This window comes from Uloborus diversus, chromosome 8 (genome assembly GCF_026930045.1).
Source record: "Uloborus diversus isolate 005 chromosome 8, Udiv.v.3.1, whole genome shotgun sequence".
Lineage (NCBI taxonomy): Eukaryota > Metazoa > Arthropoda > Arachnida > Araneae > Uloboridae > Uloborus > Uloborus diversus.
This window is the reverse complement of record NC_072738.1, coordinates 11222854-11244391: the sequence shown is the minus strand read 5'-3', so window position 1 is coordinate 11244391 and position 21538 is coordinate 11222854. Positions and strand designations below refer to the sequence as shown.

General features: G+C 34.5%; 1 protein-coding gene across 1 annotated transcript; it reads left to right on the top strand.

The window, feature by feature from the left end:
- The first annotated feature begins 691 nt into the window (after positions 1-691).
- LOC129227914 (ATP-binding cassette sub-family C member 8-like) lies at positions 692-21341 on the top strand. The gene is made up of 7 exons (XM_054862535.1): positions 692-776; positions 3067-3188; positions 7098-7285; positions 8388-8491; positions 11186-11235; positions 18250-18396; positions 21085-21341. The coding sequence occupies exons 1-7, from the start codon at positions 692-694 to the stop codon at positions 21229-21231; spliced, it is 843 nt and encodes a 280-aa protein (XP_054718510.1). The 3' UTR covers positions 21232-21341.
- The last annotated feature ends 197 nt before the right edge of the window (positions 21342-21538 follow it).

The window sequence follows — 21538 nt, the reverse complement described above, 5'->3', positions numbered from 1 at the left end:
ACGGACAGTTTCAGTCGAGGAAGCTGTCCTACAGTCTATCGAAGAACAGCCAAGTTCTAGCACACGAGGTATTGCTCGCCAGTTTGGAGTTTCACAATCGTCAGTGTGGCGGATACTACACGAGGAACGTTTACATCCTTTTCATTTGCACACAGTGCAGTTACTGGAAGCAGAGGACTATCCCAAGCGTGTTACTTTTTGTCAGTGGTTCATGCAGAGAACAGCCGTTGATCCCAATTTCCCAACGTATGTTATTTTCACAGATGAAGCGTCCTTCACTCGTGAAGGTGTCTTCAACACACACAATTCGCATGTGTGGGCTAATCAGAATCCACACGGTACGAGAGTTCGAGCTGCGCAACAACGCTTTGCCGTCAATGTGTGGACTGGGATCGTCGGCGACTGTTTGCTGGGACCGTATTTACTACCATCCCGTTTAGATTGCGCAAACTACCTCATATTTCTTCAGACTGTGTTACCGGGTCTTATGAACGAGGTTCCTGCTGTTATTCTCCGGCGAATGTGGTTCCAGCATGACGGCGCTCCAGCACATTTCGCAAATGATGTGCGTTGTTACCTGACCAGAAAATTTGGAGTTCAATGGATTGGTCGCGGTGGACCGGTTTGTTGGCCACCACGGTCACCGGATTTATCTCCAATAGACTTCTTTGTATGGGGAGCCATGAAAACCATGGTGTACGAGACCCCTGTTGCCAGTGATATGGACCTTGTAGCACGCATATCGGTTGCCGCCGCAAACATCCGGGAAACGCCAGGCATATTCCAGAAAGTTCGGTTGTCCATGCAACGTCGTTGTGAGGCATGTAATCTAGCAAATGGTCAGAATTTCGAGCACCTCTTGTAAGTCTGTACAAAAGATGCACAAATAAATGTTTTTTCTCTTACCACTTTCTTGTTATGTTTTCTTTCCATCATTTAACCGGATTCATATTGCCCTACTACATGTCGTCTGCGCCCATGCTTTCCTATGTGAAATAGTGTTCTTTTCCTATTCCCTACCTCCCCACCAAATATTGATGATGAATTCAGAATCACCCTGTATATATATATATATCAAGCATGCAAAATGAGAAACCGGCACATAAGAAAAAGAGGCTTAAACAACTGCTGTTAACATAAATCTGTATGGGGTAAGGTTACGCATTTTTAAGGTAACTTAAAAAAATTTCGCGTATGGTAATCAATAAGATATCAAATTATTCAGAATTAAATTATGCATATCGTATATTTTTTCCAGAAAGTCGAAAATTTTGAAGGTTAAAGGTCCTTAGACCCCTGAAGCAATATTAACCCAGTTAAGGCTTTGAATTGACAAATCATTGAGTTATTCTCCCACCATAGTTTTTCCAAAATATTATTCCAGTTGATAAAGCTCTAATAGTTGTAAATTGCAGAAAACTTCAGAGACAAGTTTTTTTTTTTGCTGCATAAAAATTTTTACTTTAAAATAAATAAAAGTCAAGTATCATTTTTTTTGTTGTTTTGCTTCAATGGGAGAGGCTTAACCCCCTAAAACCCTCCCCTTAGACACGGCTCTGTAAGATAAGGGCAAATGGACCCCATGGTGCATTACTGCATGAGGCTCAAGCCTTAGGCCTTAGCAAAGTAGGGGGCCCCAGAAGCGCTTAGTATCTCATCCCCAAAACCAAAATAATTTTGCCAAACTTAGAACCTCCAGTGTTTAGTTCCCAAGCATGCTTGTCACTCATTTTATCTACCCTCTGAAGGGGTGAATGGGTTATTAAATGAAATATTTGCCACCAAATTTTATATATTGTAGTAACAATTGTAAATAACAGTTTTCAAAAATAAAATTTTTGTCTCAATAATAATGATAATAATAAATGAGTTATTGATAGTAAAGGAATAGGATTCATTCTATTCAAAATGTAATATGCTTTTGCATTAATATTCTACCAGAAAATTATCTACAGTAGAACCTCCATTAAGGGACACCTCTATTTAAGGGACATTTTTTTCTGGTCCCAGTCCCTCTGAATAGAGACTTCTATGTATTTACCTCTAATTAAGGGACACTCTGTTTAAGGGACAGTCACAAAGACCAAAAAATGCCAAAAATAATGTATATGCGCATAAGAAATAATGAATTTACTGGAATTAAAGTGTCACTATTCCTCTAAAATTTATTTGAGGTAAGTTTGACATACACATATGTGAAGGAAACCAATAATGTATTGTATAAAAAACTTGCTGAAATTAACATGCATGATTTCTCCTCTCAACAACTTATTCAAGTAGATTCAAAGCTGATTCAGAGTGCACAGCAACTAATTAGCTTTGTATATAAAACTTAAAATTTGAACATTAAACGTAATTCAAATAGTATTACATTCTAAATTACATGACGTAAAGCAAATATATGTAATCAATTACTTCAAAATTATTTCTGTATGCTACAAAACTTTATCATTACAAAATTTTTGATTAAATTTTTATTAATAAAATAATATAAACTTAGAAATTTGAATGATTGGGAATTTTATTTAGCATATATGAAATATTTTCAGTACTTAATCATAAGTGTTAATAGTTAATGCTTATTGTGATATTACACTACTTAGTTCACAGCATGCATCTATTCATCCACCTCCGAATAAGGGACACCTCTATTTGAGGGACAAAATGTCTGGTCCCCTTAGTGTCCCTTATTGAGAGGTTCTACTGTATTTTAAAAGGTAATGTGATTAGTTTGCAGCAGAACAAGACCGTTCAATTCATGTTAGTCTCAACAATAGTTATTTACTGTTTGTAAAGTTACCAATAATAATAATAATGCCCAAATTGAAATGTGCAGCTAAGAAGCAGTGTCTCCTTTTTTTATTTTTTAAATAACATAATATAAATGGATAACTGAGTAAAACAGCAAAATTGAATTGTTAAGGAACATTAACTAAAATTCTGAGCATTTTTCTGTAACATTTGGTTTTCTGTTTTTGTTTGGTAATGCCACTGAAGTTATTTTGTTAAACATTTTTCTCCGCTCTACAATATTTTTTTTTAATGAGCCAGTTATAATTTCTCTAGGCGTGGAAGAAGATTGGCCTACTGGAGGTGCTATATCATTCAAGAACGTCACAATGAAATATGATTCAAATGCTGACCCAGTGTTGAAAAATGTTTCATTAACTATCAAACCTGGAGAAAAGGTGAGGTATTTGCTTTCACCATTTTTCTAAACGAGCAACCACATGACAAAAATGGCTGACAGAACAGTTTATGTGAGTTCCATACATAGCTAGTTAATATTGATAACTTACGAGGTATAAACGAAAAGCAATGTCAATGTGAAGAAATGAACATTGGAAACTTGGTTAAAATCTTTCCAAAAATTTATTGGTCCATAGAAACTAAAATAAATAAACTAACAAAATCTATATACATAAAAATGAATGTTTGTCTGTATGTCATCCATGAACTCGAAAACTACCCGGCAGATTTGGCTGAAACTTTCACCGTTTGTTATTTTTGGTACTGGGAATGTTTATAGACCAGTTCGAAAAAAATCCGATCGATAGTTCCTTTTTTATTCCAATTTAAGTCACAATCCATTGGATAAATACGAATAAAATTATCGGCTGCAGAAATTAATTCGCGTGAAAGATCTCATTGATACGAAGTTAGCTGTTGCCATTTTTCTTGAGTTTGAGCAAATAAATTCTTTCTTTATTGTTTTATGGCTTTTCATGCAACGGGGGGATTTAAAACTTTTTCGATTTCATATTTTTAGCGATTGATTGATCTTGCAAACTGCGTGAGTACAAAATTTGAGTATAGTCACGTCTTCACTTGATACCTGAACCGATTATTATGAAAATTGCTATATATATGTATTTTTCCACGGAGAAGGTGCATAATATGCTCATTGAAGCCACTCCCCACCAGGTGGCACTGCAGAGTAGCAACTTCTGCCCCGTTCAACCGATTGTCATAAAAATCAGTATAATGATGTATTTTTTTGTTGGCGTAGCAACGCGCATCGGGTACAGCTAGGAAGTTAATAAAAATAAACCCTGGCCATAAGCGGAGGTGAAGTTCGCAACTCCCTAACACCTACCGGACATAACACACAAGAGGCTGATGAACGCAAAAGAGGAGGAGCGTTTGGAATCGTTCGCTATTTATACTTGCCTCGTTTGCATATGATTGCGCATCAAAGGATGCCAACCTAAAACTGAAACTTTACATGGGTCGAAAAAGTTGAGAAGTTAATCTAATTGTTGACCTAACAAATTTTGTCTAACTCCCGCACGGAAGGTAAACACTAAGTTTAGCAGATGCCTTCTGTTTCACATTTCTGTAGCTATCAAGTGAATGAAATGTCAGAATTCAAGTTGTATGGCTAAATCATTTTATTTATAATTATCCTATAATTAACAATTGTAAAAACAAAACTATTACATGATTAAAGTGTATAAACAAATATGAGGAATTTCAACTCTCAAAAACATCCTTCATGTTCCAAAAGAACATCCTCCAAAAAAACACATTTGACACCCTAACTTGACTTATCCTAAAAATGTTTCAAAAATTTTAAGTCCCTAACTCTCATGGCGAAACTCTAAAAGCCATCCCCTAAGTGCAGGACGTCGCCACAACAGCGAACGATCCTCTCAAAAATACGACTATCGTCAGTCTAAAATGAGAAACGCGAGCAGAAGAAGTGATCTCCTTCTCATTTCCCCCTGCTTATATAATACGGCACACTCTATGCACGTCACGCCGGATATGCCTACGTAAGAGCTCAGCCTGGATGCTTCCAGAACATTCGATTTGCCGCGGAGCTATCGGGAGATTACATCATCTCCGCTCATGCTCTGACGTCACATCCTTCTTCCTGACGAAACACGTCGTTCGAAGTCGCTCTGATGTTTACAGGTTGATTCTCCCGTACGCGAATTGAAACAAGCGTCCTTTAAGGGACAAGATTAACTGCCTTTTCATTATTAAAGAAATACAAGTGAGTAAAAACATTTACACTTAGTTTTCACTTAGCTTTCACATCGAATTGTTGAGAATATTTCTCAAATAGACATTTTTGGCTATCACTAATTTGAATAAAGTCAATTTTACATTACATTAGGAATGAGAACGTGGTCGAATATTGTTTACCGATGTCTATCATATATAGGCGCACATGTGCACGTTGTGCGTAGATACATTTGCTGCTTTGCAGAGATATTTGCTATAGATTTGTGCATTGCCTGATAGTTGTGAATTAATATCAATTCTAAATGCTGTTGATAAAATTCATGAAGAATGTTCGCCTTTGCTTTCACGGATACATGGTTGAAAGCAAAAGGTATTGTCTTACTAAAAATAAAATTTTGCCTATCCACTGTATGTGGATTTTCATTCTCGCAGACAGTTTTGAGCTGCATGCACATATACTTTATATTTTTATCTTACTATGATTCCATATCTGATTCTAAAAATAAAGTTTTTTTGTAATTTTTCTTGTTTTTTATTTTGTGATTTTTAAGACTAACTTTTTTTTTTTTTGAGTTCTCTGTTTCTGCTTGATCTTTAAAAATACAATGATAATTTGATTTGGTTATGGCACATTTTAAAAACAGCCGGCTGGTGGTGTGGTGGTTAGGTGCTGACCTTCTACGCCTGGGGACCCAAGTTCTGACCGTGGTGACCAGTCGGTGGATTTTCAAGATGTAGAAAATCTTAAGCGCCCATGTCGTGTGATTATGCGGCATGTAAAAGATCCCTTGGGTATTCGTTTGGCAAAGAATATCCCTCGGCTAAATTGAATTCCTAGTGCAATTTCGCATCAAATGAGAGCACAGGTGCCTCCATCTGGTGGAAACTGGGCGTCAAAAACACTACTGTGTCCAGAGCCGTGTCCAAGGTTAGGGTTTTAGGGGTTAAACCCCTCCCATTGAAAAAAAAATCAATGAATCATTAAACGATTTTCCAAAACGTATTTTAAGTTTTAATTGATTTTAAAGTTAAACTCTGATACAGTATTCACCCTCTTTAATATTTCCCCATGTTTAACAATTACCATTTTCCTCAATTGTAGGATTCCCAAGCCCTTTCGCTTCTAAGTGCTTGAAAAAATGGAATGGCTGGAAACTCCAGCAGTGCTATAGGCATGCAAGGGAAAATTATCTAAACGAATATTAGACAATGATGTACCATCCCCTCCCCCCAAAAAAAACTTAGGGGCATGAAAAATTGGTACTTTGCTTACTGTTTTTTTATGGTACGCCTTTAGTGTTGGATGAATTAGTCGTTTCACACATTAGAAAAATGTTTCTATGCGGAACAGCAATTTTTTTTAATACAATTTTTATTTTCATTAAATTCCTGTTCAATGTTATTTGATGGAAAAACAAAAGAAAAAAAATAAACTAGAATTAAGTGGCATAAAAGAAATATGTGTGCATTTACAAAATGTTCAATTGTACAAATAAGCAAATAAGATTTCATTAAAAAAAAAAAACGCAAAACGTATAAAAAAAAAAGCCTAGTTATCGAACTAAAATGAACTATTCAACACGCGTAGTTAGTTTTCCTTTGACAACGTAAGTTACAAAGGCAAAAAGTTTCAACCCCTCCCTTTATGAAATCCTGGACACGGGCCTGACTGTGTCATACACCAGCGCCTTAATGGTGACACACGAAAGACTGATGCATTGTTGGGGAGCGCACTAGGTCTGGTTATGGCCCAGATGCCTCTTGAGGTGGGTCTCTTATACAACCCCATTGGAAAGAGAGAAAAAAAAAACATTTTAAACACTGAGAGTAATAACAGAACTTAGGTACTTGAGAGCAGTGTTGCTTTGGATGTCAATCATTTTGTATGAGTTTTCTCCTCCTAGCAGTTTTTAATTTACTTGGCTTTTTTTTACTGCATCACAAAAAAATTGTAAAATGACTGCTCATTAAATTTATCATCTTTGGTATTTTGTTTATGCATTTGACTGGAATTCTAAAGCATATAAAGTTTCATATTTTTCTTCTGTGTTTTTTTGCAACTGAGAATATTGCCAAAAAAAAAAAAGCAGAATTGGTGACTCATTGGTGATTTTTTCTACAAATAGGTTGGAATATGTGGCAGAACTGGAAGTGGAAAATCATCGCTCATCATGGCACTGTATCGAATGGTGAACACCATCAGTGGTAAAATTGAAATTGATGGTGTTGACATCCAAGATGTCCCACTTGAAACTTTGAGATCTAGGTTGTCCATTATTCCTCAGGAGGCTGTCATATTTTCAGGAACTGTTAGGTATGAGATCTCCCAATTTGTTCATAGCAATTGCTTAATGTTTCTGTTACTTTTTTAAATGTTATGTTTTATTTTGCGGTAAATGATTAAAGTTATTTCTCATCATTATTACGCCATTTATGATCAAAAAACTGATATCCTAATAACATTCGATCTTACAACATGTTTCTAGCTTTTTGATTTTAGAGTTTTTAGAATTTTTAAATTTTTATCTTGATTTTTTAAAGTTTTTATGGTTTATATTTTTATTTCAGTGAAATTTATTCTCTTCAAGTTTTAAAATAATCTTGATCGGTGATTGTCCCGATTGAAATGGATTAAGTTCCAACTTGCTTGCATGAAACAACAACACGGTCAAAAACTCTTGTTCAAATATATTAGAATTTTATGATTTTTTGCTTGTTTGCTGTTTGACTGCAGTTTTTACCTTTGTTAATATCCTAAGGATATAGAATAAATTGGTCTGATAGAATTTCAAGTTTTGAACTACCAACTTTAAAGCATCTTTGAATGTACATCAGTAGATTTTTTCATCTTGATTTCATTCAGTTTTGTAGCACAAAAGCTGTATTAGGCTGCTCCGCATTTCTTGTGAACTAAACAGTTTGAATACAATTTCCGACATTTTAATGAATATGTTATTAAAAGGGTAGGTTGACTATTTACCTAATTGAAATCTGTTTTGCATAAAAACATTACTAGATAAGATTACAATGTTCATGAAAATGTTCAGATTAGTTTCCTTTACTTTTGTTTAACATTTTTTAATTTTGGAGTGTTAAATTATACTTTGGTTGCGTTTTTGTACCATTAAATTTTCATTCCTGATATCTTACATATGTGTGTGTAAGATATGACTTTTTCTTTTGTATAAGTCCTTATGAATTTTAAAGTTCTTAAATTTCATTTAAATTATATAAATTGTTTATACTAACTATGGGGAAAAAAGCTTTATAAATTATAATTACTTACTTTGCATGATTATTTTATTATAATGTTTGTCAAAAAAAATTGGCTGATTTTTTTTTTTTTGTCCTAAGTGACATTTAAAGTATGTTATAAGCATCCATGCAGATTTTTAATACTTGATTGAAACTTTTAGGGAAAATTTAGATCCTGGGAAACAGTATTGTGATAAGGAAATATGGAATGCCCTAGAGGCAGCTCAGTTAAAAAACATCATTGCTGCAATGCCTGGAGGTTTAGGTATGTAAAGATTTAGCTCAAGTTTGGTGAAAAAAGGAAGAAAATCTTTTAACTTCCTTTAAATAATTGAACGAAAAAAAAAGCTATTTATTTTCCTCAAATCTACTACAGTAGAAGACCATTATAACGCACACCATAGGACCAGAGTTTTTGCGTTATTACAGGTTTTTGGCGTTATATAAGGTCATTTCACAATTTTTTTAAACTAATATTCAAAATATATCTATATAGTAGCACTTCAGAATGTGTTTTATATATAGTGAGTATTAAAGCACTAATTATCCAATGAGTCATTCACAAATAAATACGTTTCTTTATTACAAGAAAGTGAAATATTCTGCACTTCTGCTAGCTTCATGGACTGCATAACAGCTGCATTTTCAAGAACCATCTGGTATTTTAATTTCACTATGAATGCTAATTTTCATTTAAAAGCTTTAAATTAGATGAAAAAATAAAAAACTGTTTCAAAATTTAATTTTTCTAACAATTTTTATGTTTCCAAGACAAAACAGAGGGATTCTTTAAATTCAAAACTTATTGTTTACTTCTGAAAAGTTGTGCGGTTTATAGAGAATTGCGTTATACAGGTCGGCGTTATAAAGGTATTCTACTGTATTAATTGATTTTATTTCATGACTATTTGTAAAACTATGGTAGAAGACTGCTATAACGCACACCTTGGGACAAGAGCTTTTTCGTTATACAGGTTTTTGCGTTATATAGATCATTTCACAAGTTTTGAAACTAATATTCAGAATATATCTATATATTAGCACTTCAGAATGAGTTTTATCTGCAATGAGTATTAAAGCACAGTATTACAAGTAGTTATTCACAAATAAATATGTTTCTTTATTACGAGAAAGTGCATTACCCTGCACTTCTGCTATCTTCATGGACTGCATAACAGCTGCATTTTCAAGAACCATCTGGTATTTTCATTTCTCTGTGAATGCTAATTTTCATTTAAAAGCTTAGAATTAGATGATCAAAATTTAATTTTTCTAACAATTTTTATGTTTCTAAGACAAGACAGAGGGATTTTTTAAATTCAAAACTTATTGTTTACTTCTGAAAAGTTGTGGGGTTTATAGAGAAATGCGTTATACAGGTCAGCATTATAAAGGTATTCTACTGTATTTCCTAATCCTTAAATTAAAACATCATGAAATTATAATAGCCAATGATCAAGTAATGCGTGTGTTTCAACAATGAAACTCGCGCCATGGCATGATAATTTGAAAAAATGTTTTAGTAATGTTTAACATGCAGGTAAATGCTTTATTGTGAGAAGGCTGAACTTGGTCCGGCGACTAAACTGTTTTACTGGTAAGACTGTGTCTTTGAGGGGAATGAAGATGGGAAAAATCATTCAGCTATGAACGCTACTTACTGGAGTTTAGGGTTAATCCACTGGAGTGAGGGTTGCAATTTCAAATATCAAAATATACAAATGCAAATACAAAAGTGACAACCAGCAACAGGCTCTGGGCCCAGCTAGACTGGTCCTAGTCAATTTACAATCCCCAGTGAAGATCAATGGCCCTCTTAAAACTACCTACTCCCTTGCTCATTACCAGCTCTTCCGGTAAGCTGTTCCAAGGTTCCACTACCCTGCTAAAATAATAATTTTTCCTAACATCCATGTTAGCCTGAGATTTAAATAGCTTAAAACAATGACCCCTTGTCCTGTTTTCAGTGCTAAACTTCAGCCCCGTAACATCTTTCATTTTAATAAATTTAAACAACTGAATCATGTCCCCTCGGTCTCTTCTTCGATCAAGACTGTACATTTTTAGCCTTCTAAGCCTGGAATCATAGTCTAAGTGAGAAAGTCCATTTATTAGCCTTGTAGCCCGCCTTTGAACCCTTTCCAATACATTAATGTCTTTAAGATAAGGAGACCAAAACTGAACAGCATACTCCAAATGGGGTCTTACCAAACTTCTATATAAGGGCAGAAGAACTTCTTTAGATTTGTTTGAAATAGATCTATTGATAAACCCAAGCATCTTATTGGCTTTGTTGCTAGCAATGTTGCACTGTTGGCTAAACTTTAAATCCTGACTTATTAAGACCCCCATATCAGTAACATTGCCTGTATATCACCAAACAGGCAATGGCTTCTTTCAAATATAGAAGCAATTTTCACCCGTCATACCTTGATGTGCGATTTTCTAGTTATATAAATAAACAACACTTTTAGTTGATTGGTTTTTATTTGCTGATTTTAGTTGATCGGTTATATATTGGATATCATCAAAGTATTTACTGAAACTTTTGACAAATAAGCATTCTATAGGTTATACATAAATTGCTTGAAATATTCTGTGATAAACCTCTGATTATTAAATGACATTTCATTGTTCTCAATAGTTCTCTCAATTTCAGCGATATTTATTTGTGACCATTATTGAAAATGGTGTGTCTTTGTTTTTAAATTTCCTTTATTAATAGATAAAAAATGCTTTTTAAATTAAAATTGCTAGTATAGTTTAATGATTTATTTTTTAAATAAAGTTTTGAAAAAAGTTCAACTTTTAAAACTTTTCAAAACTGAATAATGTTAAGCTATCTTTAAAAATCTTATTTTCCCTATCAAATAACATTTGAAGTGTGTTTGATGTATGTTGATGTGGGCATTTGTTAATGCTGATTATTTACCAACTTTATGTTATTGTGCTTTTGCAGATGCTCAAGTTTCTGATGAAGGGTCAAACATGAGTGCTGGACAACATCAGGTAACTATTTTAAGCTTGTTTTTCTTCAAAATTGAATGACAAATAAGATTTATGAAGAAAGCAAGAGTTATAGATACTCTCAAACCTGTCTTTGTGTGGTGGATAGGGCCCCCATAAAAATAACTCGTTCGAAACTTCATGAGTAGCTATAAAAAATAGTTTTTGCAACACAGTTAAAAAATTCTTTTTATGCGGTGGATAGTGACCGCAATTTCACGTAGAAAATAACCTAAAAACTCTCACTATAACTTGGAATTGCTTCTTTAAACAAAATCAAAACACATAATGATGATAATTTTGCATTTCTGTCATTTCTGGTTTACCTTTTGGAGCATTCACTGAGTAAAAATGAGTGTTATCAAGGGCATATATAAGGAAGGGGCTGAGGGGGCCCGTGCCCCCTCCAAAATCTGGAAAAAAATAAATGAAGGTAGTTAATTTTGGTTTTAGTTGCTCGCAAATAATTTCTAAACTTTTAGCTGCAAAAAAGATAAAATAATAATAATGAATAAATAACTATGATTGTGGTAATAATAATTATAATACGTTAGATCAGAGATTTCTGAACCGGGTGCCGCAGGAAGAGGTGAGGGGTGCCACGAAGTGCCCTTGGTAACATATTACGGAGTGGGCTGATAAATGGGGTATGGCTGTTAATGTTGGGAAATGTCAAGTGCTACATTTAGGGCATGGAAATAAGTGTACAAGTTATTATTTGCAAGGTTCAGTCATTAGTCAGGCAGACAAAGTTACTGATCTGGGGATCTTAATAAGTCAGGATTTAAAGTTTAGCCAACAGTGAAGCATTGCTAGTAACAAAGCCAATAAGATGCTTGGGTTTATCAATAGATCTATTTCAAACAAATCTAAAGAGGTTCTTCTGCCCTTATATAGAAGTTTGGTAAGACCTCATTTGGAGTATGCTGTTCAGTTTTGGTCGCCTTATCTTAAGAAAGACATTAAAGTATTGAAAAGGGTTCAAAGGCGAGCTACAAGGCTATTAAATGGACTTTCCCACTTAGATTATGATTCCAGGCTTAGAAGGCTAAAAATGTACAGTCTTGAGCAAAGAAGAGACCGAGGGGACATGATTCAGCTGTTTAAATTTATTAAAACGAAAGATGTTACGGGGCTAAAGTTTAGCACTGAAAACAGGACAAGGGGTCATTGTTTTAAGATATTTAAATCTCAGGCTAACATGGATATTAGGAAAAATTATTATTTTAGCAGGGTAGTGGAACCTTGGAACAGCTTACCGGAAGAGGTGGTAATGAGCAAGGGAGTAGACAGTTTTAAGAGGGCCATTGATCTTCACTGGGGATTGTAAATTGACTAGGACCAGTCTAGCTGGACCCAGAGCCTGTTGCTGGTCGTCACTTTTGTATTTGTACATAAAACTAGGCGAGGATGCCGTGAGAAAAATTTTAGTTCTTCAAAGGGTGCCGCGAATTGTTAAAGTTTGGGAACCCTGCATTTGATGGCACCAGATAATGGTGTTCAGAAAGGGTCAGGGGATACGTACCCCTTACTCACGAAAAGAACATGTCTTGGGGAAGCAAAGTCATTTTAACAACAAGTTAGTTTGAAAAGAAGGGTCTCCAAAATATTTCTCTCATTAACTCTCGTCCCCTACAAGAAATTTAAAATAAGTTTTAGTTGGGTTGAGTAACAATGGAAATTTATGTCCTAAAAATGTATTTATTTAGCTCTTTTTCGGACATCAATTTCAAAACAATTCTGGAAGAGAATCCCTGAACCAACACCCTTTAACTAAGGTTACTACCAAAAATAGTCTGATATTGTGCCTTTAAGATCTAAATTTTGAAAAGTTTTGGAGGAAGATTCCTAAAACCATTCCTTACGTTTAAACGATTTCAAAGATGACCTGAAATGCGTTTTACCTTTCATCAGGGGAGGATTCTCGAACTCCTCCTTTCCGAAAATTGCCTGATGTTGGGAAAAAATCTGAATAGATTTTTAAAATAACATTAAAATAAAAAATAATCAAAAGGTACTGATTATTGATCTGGTAATTACGTCCAAGTACCCCTATTTCTTTTACCGGTCTCCATCACATTTTTTCCCCCCTTTTTCCCTATCGGTCTAAAAATAAGAAAGTATTCAAAATGCTATACTTAGTAAGCCCCATCCAACCACTAAGACCATTCAAGAGCTTCTCAAACCTCGTTTTCAGGGCTTCAATGTCGAAAAATTTCCAACGGGCAATTATCTAACGCCTTGCCTTCTGAAAGCATCGAAAATCGTTTGATTGCTTTTATGGAGATTCAATTTTAAAAAACGGCTGAACTCCTAACGTTACCAAATATGATCCACAGTCACGCTTTTAAGATTTCAGTTACGAAAAAATTTTGTATGAGGGTCCAACTGCTCCCGTATGAAATCGAAAAAGGAAAAACTACAATTTGGATAAATTTTTAAGGTGGAGAGCGTTTACATCCCTCCACCTAATATTACTGAATATCTCTTTAAAACTGCGGTTTTTAGGACTTAAATTTCAAAATAGTTTTTAGGGAGAGTCCCAGAACATCCCAGCCTGTAACATTATCGAAGTTAGTCTAAATCTACGTTTTTAGAACTTCAATTTCAAAAAATTGGGCGGAGGGGTGGCGGATTTCGCTTTATTTTTTAAAAAAAGCCAGTGGGGGCAACTTCAAAAAGGCCCATACCTTTCATTGCACTAACGTCAACAAATATAGCTTATAATAGCGTTTTTAAGATTTCAATTTCTAAAAATTTCAGCAGAATGCCTTCCGAATTTTCCCCTGTAGCATCGCCAGAGACCGCCTAAAACTGCGTTCTTTGTACTACAAATCCAAAAAATTTCTGGGGAGAACCCCCGTATCCTCCCCACCTCTTCCACCGACCAGAAGCGAGAACATTTTGAGTGCCTTCCTAAAACTATTTTTTGGTTGGGCCCAGTGATGTGGATCGGGTAAATACCCAGCGGGTAGGTAAATATTTTTTGGGTATTTACCCGGGTATTTACCCAAGGCCTGGGTAAATACCCAAAAACTGGGTATTTTTACAAAAATTGCAAAAAAGTGAATGGGATTTTTTTTAAAAATCTAAATGTGAAATAATTGGTAAAACTGATAGATACATATATGTATTACACAGTTTTATAATATTTTTTTATTGAAAGACTTGATGAAATCATGCAAGAAACATATGGTGAACCAAAGAATCTTTCTTTTCAATGTCATAATTGGAGAAGTATAAGCAATTCATTATGAACTTCAGGCAAGGGCGGATACAAGGGAGGGGCGATGGGGGCGATCGCCCCCTCCTTGAGCCGAAAAACTAGTACTTTCTTCAAGTATATTTTCGACATTAAAATTTCAAAAACGCAATTTTACATAATCTTCGATGGTGTTAGAAGAAAGGGAGCTATTCCCCGGAATTCTTCCGGAATCGAAGTTTTGAAAACGCAATCGTAGCCCATCTCTTATTACTCTGGGGATAGGGACTAGAACTTTCAATAGGATTTTTTTTGAAATTGAAGTTATAAAATCTCAATTTTAGACGATCTTAGATGGTAATTAGGGATAGGTTCAAAGGCTCACCCTGGATATGTTTTGAAAGAAACACAACTATAGGACGCCTTTGTTTACATAAGGGTAAGCGATGGGGTTCAGTACACTCTTTTGAAAGTTTAAAGAGATTAAAGTTCCAAAAAAAAAACAGTAAAAAAAATCGCCCCCTCCTTGAACATTTTCTGGATCCGCCCTTGACTTCAGGATTTCAAAATCACAATCTAGGTTAGTCATATCCAAAATGAAAAAAAAGGAAGCATGATGGATGTTTGGAAGAATAAACTGAGAAGTTATTAAGACTATCGTGTTATTTATTTTATTGATATTTAAGTGATAACATGGAAAATATAGAAACAGTTTTCACATTAATAAGCAAAAAAAAAAGCAAAATATTCTTTTCTGTTGCCTTGCTCATTTGCATTTGCTCCCCTGTAGGGTGGGAAGGTAAATATTTTTTTGGGTATTTTTCCGAAGGCAGGGTAAATCCCCTAATAATTGCGCATTTTGCAAAAAAATTTTAGGTGGTATTAAAAGGTGACTATTTTCTTTTTTAAACATAAATCCTAAAATAAAAGATTAAAAATTTTAAATGTTTATGTATATTATGTGTGTGTGTGTATATATATATATGTGTGTGTGATACAGAATACACCTGAACAATTGAACTAAGTTTGGAGGAAATTTCTGCATAAGATATAGGTAAATAAATAGTAATAATAAATTGAGCGACATTTCGTTACATTTTGATGTCATGCAGGGACATATTACTGCGTTATAAAAGACTAGGACCTTAAAAAATTGATGTTTGCTTTTTTTGTAACCAGTTAATCTTTTTACTTTTTGTAGAATGGCTTTTTATATCTGAAATTCGGATATCGACATTGATCAGGCATATCCAACACATTTAATGTGAATATCATATTAGATTGCTAAGCTGTTTCACACAATAATTCTTTGAATATGTGATCAAAATACAATTTTTGGGCAAAAATTTATTGTTTTGTATATTGTTGGTTGTATACAGAAAAGTATTTTAGTTGAATATAAATTTTTGAAATAAATACCCGGGTATTTACCCGGGTATATACCTTGGGTATTTACCCCTAAAAATAAATACCCGGGTATTTTACATCACTAGTTGGGCCACTGGGTGACAGTATGAAGTCCTAGCCCCACCTCGAAAAAAAAATGAAAAGGTCAAGGCACTGTTGCTACCCCCCTCCAAAACAAAAAGTGGCGGGGTGGGGGGAGACTAATCTTAGTTATGTGGGCTCCCTCCAAAATAAAAACATATATACGCCACTGGGTGTTATATGCATAATGAAAAAGGTTAGGAGTGGGAAGGGGGACAGGTGGATCTCTTGTGACTTATGTCATATGTTCTGCTTGTATAGGGGGGAGGATAAGTCTTTTTGAGGAGGATCATATTTGCACTAAATGTGCTGAACTCTCAAACTTAAGAGTTAGGATGCTAACTTTGGAAGCCCAGTTAGCATTGGGTGTGTGCCGGTTGTAGAGGATGCGGATATGTCAGAGATAAAGGGGGATTTTTCTAATAAGGATTCAGATTGGGAAACTAAGGGTATAATTTTGGGGGACTCTATGGTAAGGGAGGTGGGTAATACAGTTGGGAGAGTAAAGCGTAAGGTGGCTAGGTGTTGTTTACCAGGGGCTTGGGTGAAAGACGTTAATAAGGTTGCTGAAAAGAAGGGGGTATTAAATAAGGAGGATATGGTTACTTTGTGGGTGGGAACAAATGATGTAGGATACAGTAAAAATGAGGAGTTTTCAAAGGAATGGGAGTACCTGTTGGCCAAAGCAAACAACTGTTCAACCGATGTCCAAGTGGTTGGTTTGCTTCCCAGGTATGGAGTGCATAGGAGCTGGCTAAATCAACGTGCGAGGTGTATGAACTTGCTACTGAAGTCAATTTGCGAAAAGCGCAGTATCAGGTCCATTGATGTATGGAGTCATTGTAAACAGGATTGAATTGCTAGGGATGGCCTGCATCTGAGCTTTACAGGGGTCAAAATGGTTAATGGTTTAATTTTAGAGGCTTCAGAGTCAAAAAACTAAGTTTGGATGGGGAACATGGTTCAAGCATCAAGAGGATGATATTGGGTATTGCTAGAAATGAAAATAAAGTGTCCAACAAGGGTAGTAATTTTAACAATCGTGATTTAGGAAATTTCAGGGTGTTAAATAAAAGCAATTTGGGTATGCTTAAAGTTTTCTATACTAATGCTCGCAGTATAGTGATCATAACAGTATAAGGTTCTTGGTTAAATTTGAAGTGTACAAAGAGGAAAGTTTTAGGTTTGTGCCCAATTTCAGAAACACTGATTTTGTCTCACTTAGACAGAGCTTAAAAGAGGTATTTTTGTCAGAATTGGAAAATAGTAATGTAGATCTGAAATAGACGGAATTTAAGGAAAAACTAGCAAAAAGGGTTGGTGATTATGTTCCATTTAGGTGAAAAGGTGTTAGTACTAAAATTGGCCCATGTGGTTCTCCAGGGAGATTAAAGAAACTCTAAATTATAAGCAAGCGGCTTTTCGTCAGTTTAAAGAAACTGGTCAGAGTGCTGATAGGCTCCAGTATTGTAAGGCAAGGTGTAATTTTAAGTATTTGGTACGGATTTCGAAAAGGGAATTGGAGCAAAGATTAACACATAACATTGACAGAAATCCTAAAAGGTTTTTTGCTTACACTAATTTTGAGAAAGCTCAAAATAGTCAAATTGGGCCATTATTTGATGAGCATGGAAATTTAATTCAAAAAGATAGTGATATTGCAAAATGTTCTTAATACCTTTTTTTTCCAGTGTGTTTAACGATAACTGTATCTCAACAGTTGACACTAGCAAGACACAAGCTATTATGCAGCTTGAGGATTTTGTGTTTTCCAGAAAGAAGGTTCTATTTCACGAGAAAAATTAAAGCAACTAAAACTCTGGGACCAGATAATATTTATCCAAAAATTTTAGTTGAATGTGCAGAGGAATTAGAGTGGATGTTATTTTAAATATTTTCAATGTTTCTTATTACTCGGGGAAAGTGCCAGAGGACTAGGTAAAGTGCCGAGTCTAAAGTTAATGCAGGGAACTATAGACCTGTAAGTCTGACTTCAGTAGTTTGTAAGATTTTTGAAACTTTGATCAAAATTAAGATTATGAATTTCTTAGAGACAAATAGTCTGTTTCCTAGTTTGCAGTATGGGTTCAGGAAAGGTAAATCATGTGCTACTAATTTATTGCATTTCTATGACAAGGTTACCTTGGCTTTAGATAACAAAAAGTGTGTGCATGAAAAAAAATGTGGACTGCACAACAACAGGTTTGAGTGTATCTTTTTTTGGAAATTAAATTTGCTTTATTTCTCCTTCACTTCCGAAACAGCTGTTACTTTTTGTTTAGTCCACATTTCAGTGCTCAAATGCTTACACGACAAATTATTTTCAGTTGTTCTGCTTGGCCCGTGCACTTATCAGGAAATCAAAGATCCTTGTCATGGATGAAGCTACGTCATCTTTAGATCCTGAAACTGATCACATTCTCCAGAGTGTAGTGGCCGAACATTATGCTGATTGTACAGTTCTTTCTATTGCTGTGAGTTTTAAAGTTTGATTTTAAAGGGGAAATTTCAATGCTTAAGTTGCTATCAAATTTGGTGATTGATCTCTATCACTAAAATTAAGTAACCTCCCTATCTCAGTTGTTTTAATCAGCTTGTAAAAATATAATTAGTGAAAAAAATACTGTAATAAAAATATATAGCACTTACTCATACACATAGGTATGGCTCATTGCAAAAGTGAATTTACTGGTATCTCTTTGTAATTGATTTTACTAGTCTAAATTATATCCCTTTTGCCAATTTTTCCTCAGGGAAAAAAATGCAAGTGTTCACAGTTACTATTTATGATTCAATATTTATCTTTGGGAAAGTTAGTTGCTTCATTTTTATACTGAGGTATAAGTATAAAAGTGAAATGGATTAACTAAATATATCATTTAGCAAACAAATGAGCATTTTAAAAATATGGAGATGCACCACTTTTACAATGAACAAATTTCCTCAAAGCCAGACAAACGCAAGTCCAAAAATTTGCGATTTTCCGTTTATTAGTGCATTTTATGTAGAATCCTATTGCACATTGAGTCATATGAATGTAATCCTTAAAAAAATCCCTTGTAATAATTGACCAGTGTTGAAAGAGTGAGAGTCCAATCCTTTGTATGCACCAAGCGATCGTTTTTCTGCTCTCCTGTAAAGTAGTGATTATGTGACTTACACAAGTCTGGCTCTGAGTTACAGATACATAGAAAATCAAATTAGATATACGGTAAAATCCACGGAATAGGGTGGCTAGGTAACCGCGGATAAGTGAAAACCACGGATAATCGAAACAATGGGTAAAAAACGATACTACTGTATACAATAGCTAAAAAATATGAATAAAACTCAAACATACATTTAAGTTATAGCTAAAAACATTGTTACATTGCATCTACTAACATTGAATGTAAAAAAATATACGCATGTAAAAGCTAAAAATGAACAGTAACACAATCATAAGTTTAAAAAACATTTAAGGACAGTTAAAAATTAATAAAATAAATTGTGAAAAGACCCGCTGATAATCTGAACCACAGATAATACGAATGGCGGATAATCCAACCTCCAATAATCGGGAGTTTACTGTATATGAAACTGTTTCTAGAAACTTGGAACTAAAAGTTTGTGCAACTCAAATGTAGAATTTCTTCCATTTAAAGCTCTTATCTTTCAAAAATCCTTAATGTATCCATCTCTTCATCTACCCAATATGTATATACGGTGCTGTAATCAGAAAAAAAATTATTTGGGGGAAGATTTATATTTATTAACAGCCCCCCCCCCCTCCCGAGCACCTTGGAATATGGTGGGGCTCACCAAAAGGAAAGGTGGTTTGAAGCTAATTTACGCTATACTTCCATTATTTTTGCAACAGAAACGAAATATTTTAAAGTCAGCATCCTCCCCAACCCCTCAATTACAGCACTGTGTAATGTGTGTATATTTGTTAGATCTGTTAGTTGTTATTCATATCCAGTCCATATTTATTTATTTACTAGTGGTACCCGCACGGCTTTGCCCGTAATAGAAAAAATCAAAAGGTCTTTTGGTTCGCCTGTATATTTACAAATAATGCATGGTGAATTTTCTCGCCAATTGGCTTGTGCCCATGTTACGGTTCCACGTTATGATAATTTCTTATCTTGCCAATTGGCTTGTGCCCATGTTACAGTTCCACGTTATGATAATTTCGTAATTTACTCATCCATCTTATGATATTTTTGTTCTTAAAATTGGAATAGAAAAAGAACCACATCGAATTTTCAAAAAATCGCTTGGAGGTGCACACCCCCATGCTACATACTAACTTTGTGCCAAATTTCATGAAAATCGGCCGAACGGTCGGGGGCTATGTGCGTCACAGAGATCCTGAAAGACAGAGAGACTTTCAGCTTTATTATTAGTAAAGAAAATTAACTTTAATTTTAATTGGAAAATAAAATAAAATTTTATTAATAAGTTTTGTTTATCAAAAATTAAACCAATTTCAATTGCAAAGAATTCTGGAAAATCCCAGTAGGGTTAACTTTCCAAATAAAATGAATTTTGATTCAAGAAAATTATTTTCCAGCGGGGGGGGGGGGGTTAAAGTGTTATTTGTTGTATTTGTTGATAAGTAATTTTTAGAATTTGGAGAAATATCCTAATCGGTTTTTTGATGAAGCTGTTTACAGTATAAGATTGTGAATCACCAAAGAAATTTTCAAAAGTTGAAATTTTTTTTTTTTTAATTCTATCCTATTTTCTGAATTTTGGTTAGTATCTAATACAAATGAGTTTTCCATATTGAAAGTTTTTTTTACACATTACCAACAAAGAAATCAAAAATAAATTGAATTCAAAAGAAATTTATTTGGAGAAAAAAAAGCTGCAGGACATCAATTCTGAAAGTGGATATCCGGAAAATAAATAAAAATAAAATCCTTTTTGAATCAGCAATCAGATTTGACATTTTTAATCACCATAAACTGCTTAAATTATTCATGATTTAGTAAGAACATCAAATTATTGCGTCACTCTTTTCTTTAAAAAAAAAAGGTTTTCAAACATTTTACGAGAAAACTGCTTATTTTGCTCTTTTTATAAACTTCCCCGTTTTTATAAACTTCCCCCTTACTATGTCTTTAATATTTATTGAATAAAACACAATGTAATTTTATACATTATTTTTTCCACAGCACCGTGTTCAAAGTATTTTGGAGTTTGACAAAGTCATAGTTCTCGATGCGGGAAGAGTTGCTGAAGTCGGAAATCCCAAGGAGCTGCAGGAAGTAAAGGGAAGTATCTTTGCTTCACTCGTTAAAGCAAGCTACCAGGCTCATTGACATCAGCCTAGAAAGTCTCATTTTGAGTTTGCCATCCTTGAACGAATGTTTTAATTCTGAAGATGGACATTTCCATGGAAATTTAAAAGAATGTACATTGAATGTATTACTCCCAAATGGTGACTGTGTGACCCATAGAAAAGGTGGTGGATATGAATCGAAATAGGAAATATTCATTAAGTTTTGCCTTTATTGTTGATAATACAAGAAAAAAATTAATGAGTTACCAGGGCGGTCATTCCAAGCTCGTCAGCTTGCGAGATCAAGATTTTCGCTCATGTGATCGGTTGTGACATAGAAATGTCAC

Excerpts from the sequence above, each read along its gene's own strand:
- LOC129227914 (XM_054862535.1), top strand. The coding sequence starts at position 692 with ATGGTGTACGAGACCCCTGTTGCCAGTGATATGGACCTTGTAGCACGC. Across the intron at positions 777-3,066 it reads AAACATCCGGGAAACGCCAG|GCGTGGAAGAAGATTGGCCT; the intron begins GCATATTCCAGA and ends TAATTTCTCTAG. Across the intron at positions 3,189-7,097 it reads CTATCAAACCTGGAGAAAAG|GTTGGAATATGTGGCAGAAC; the intron begins GTGAGGTATTTG and ends TTCTACAAATAG.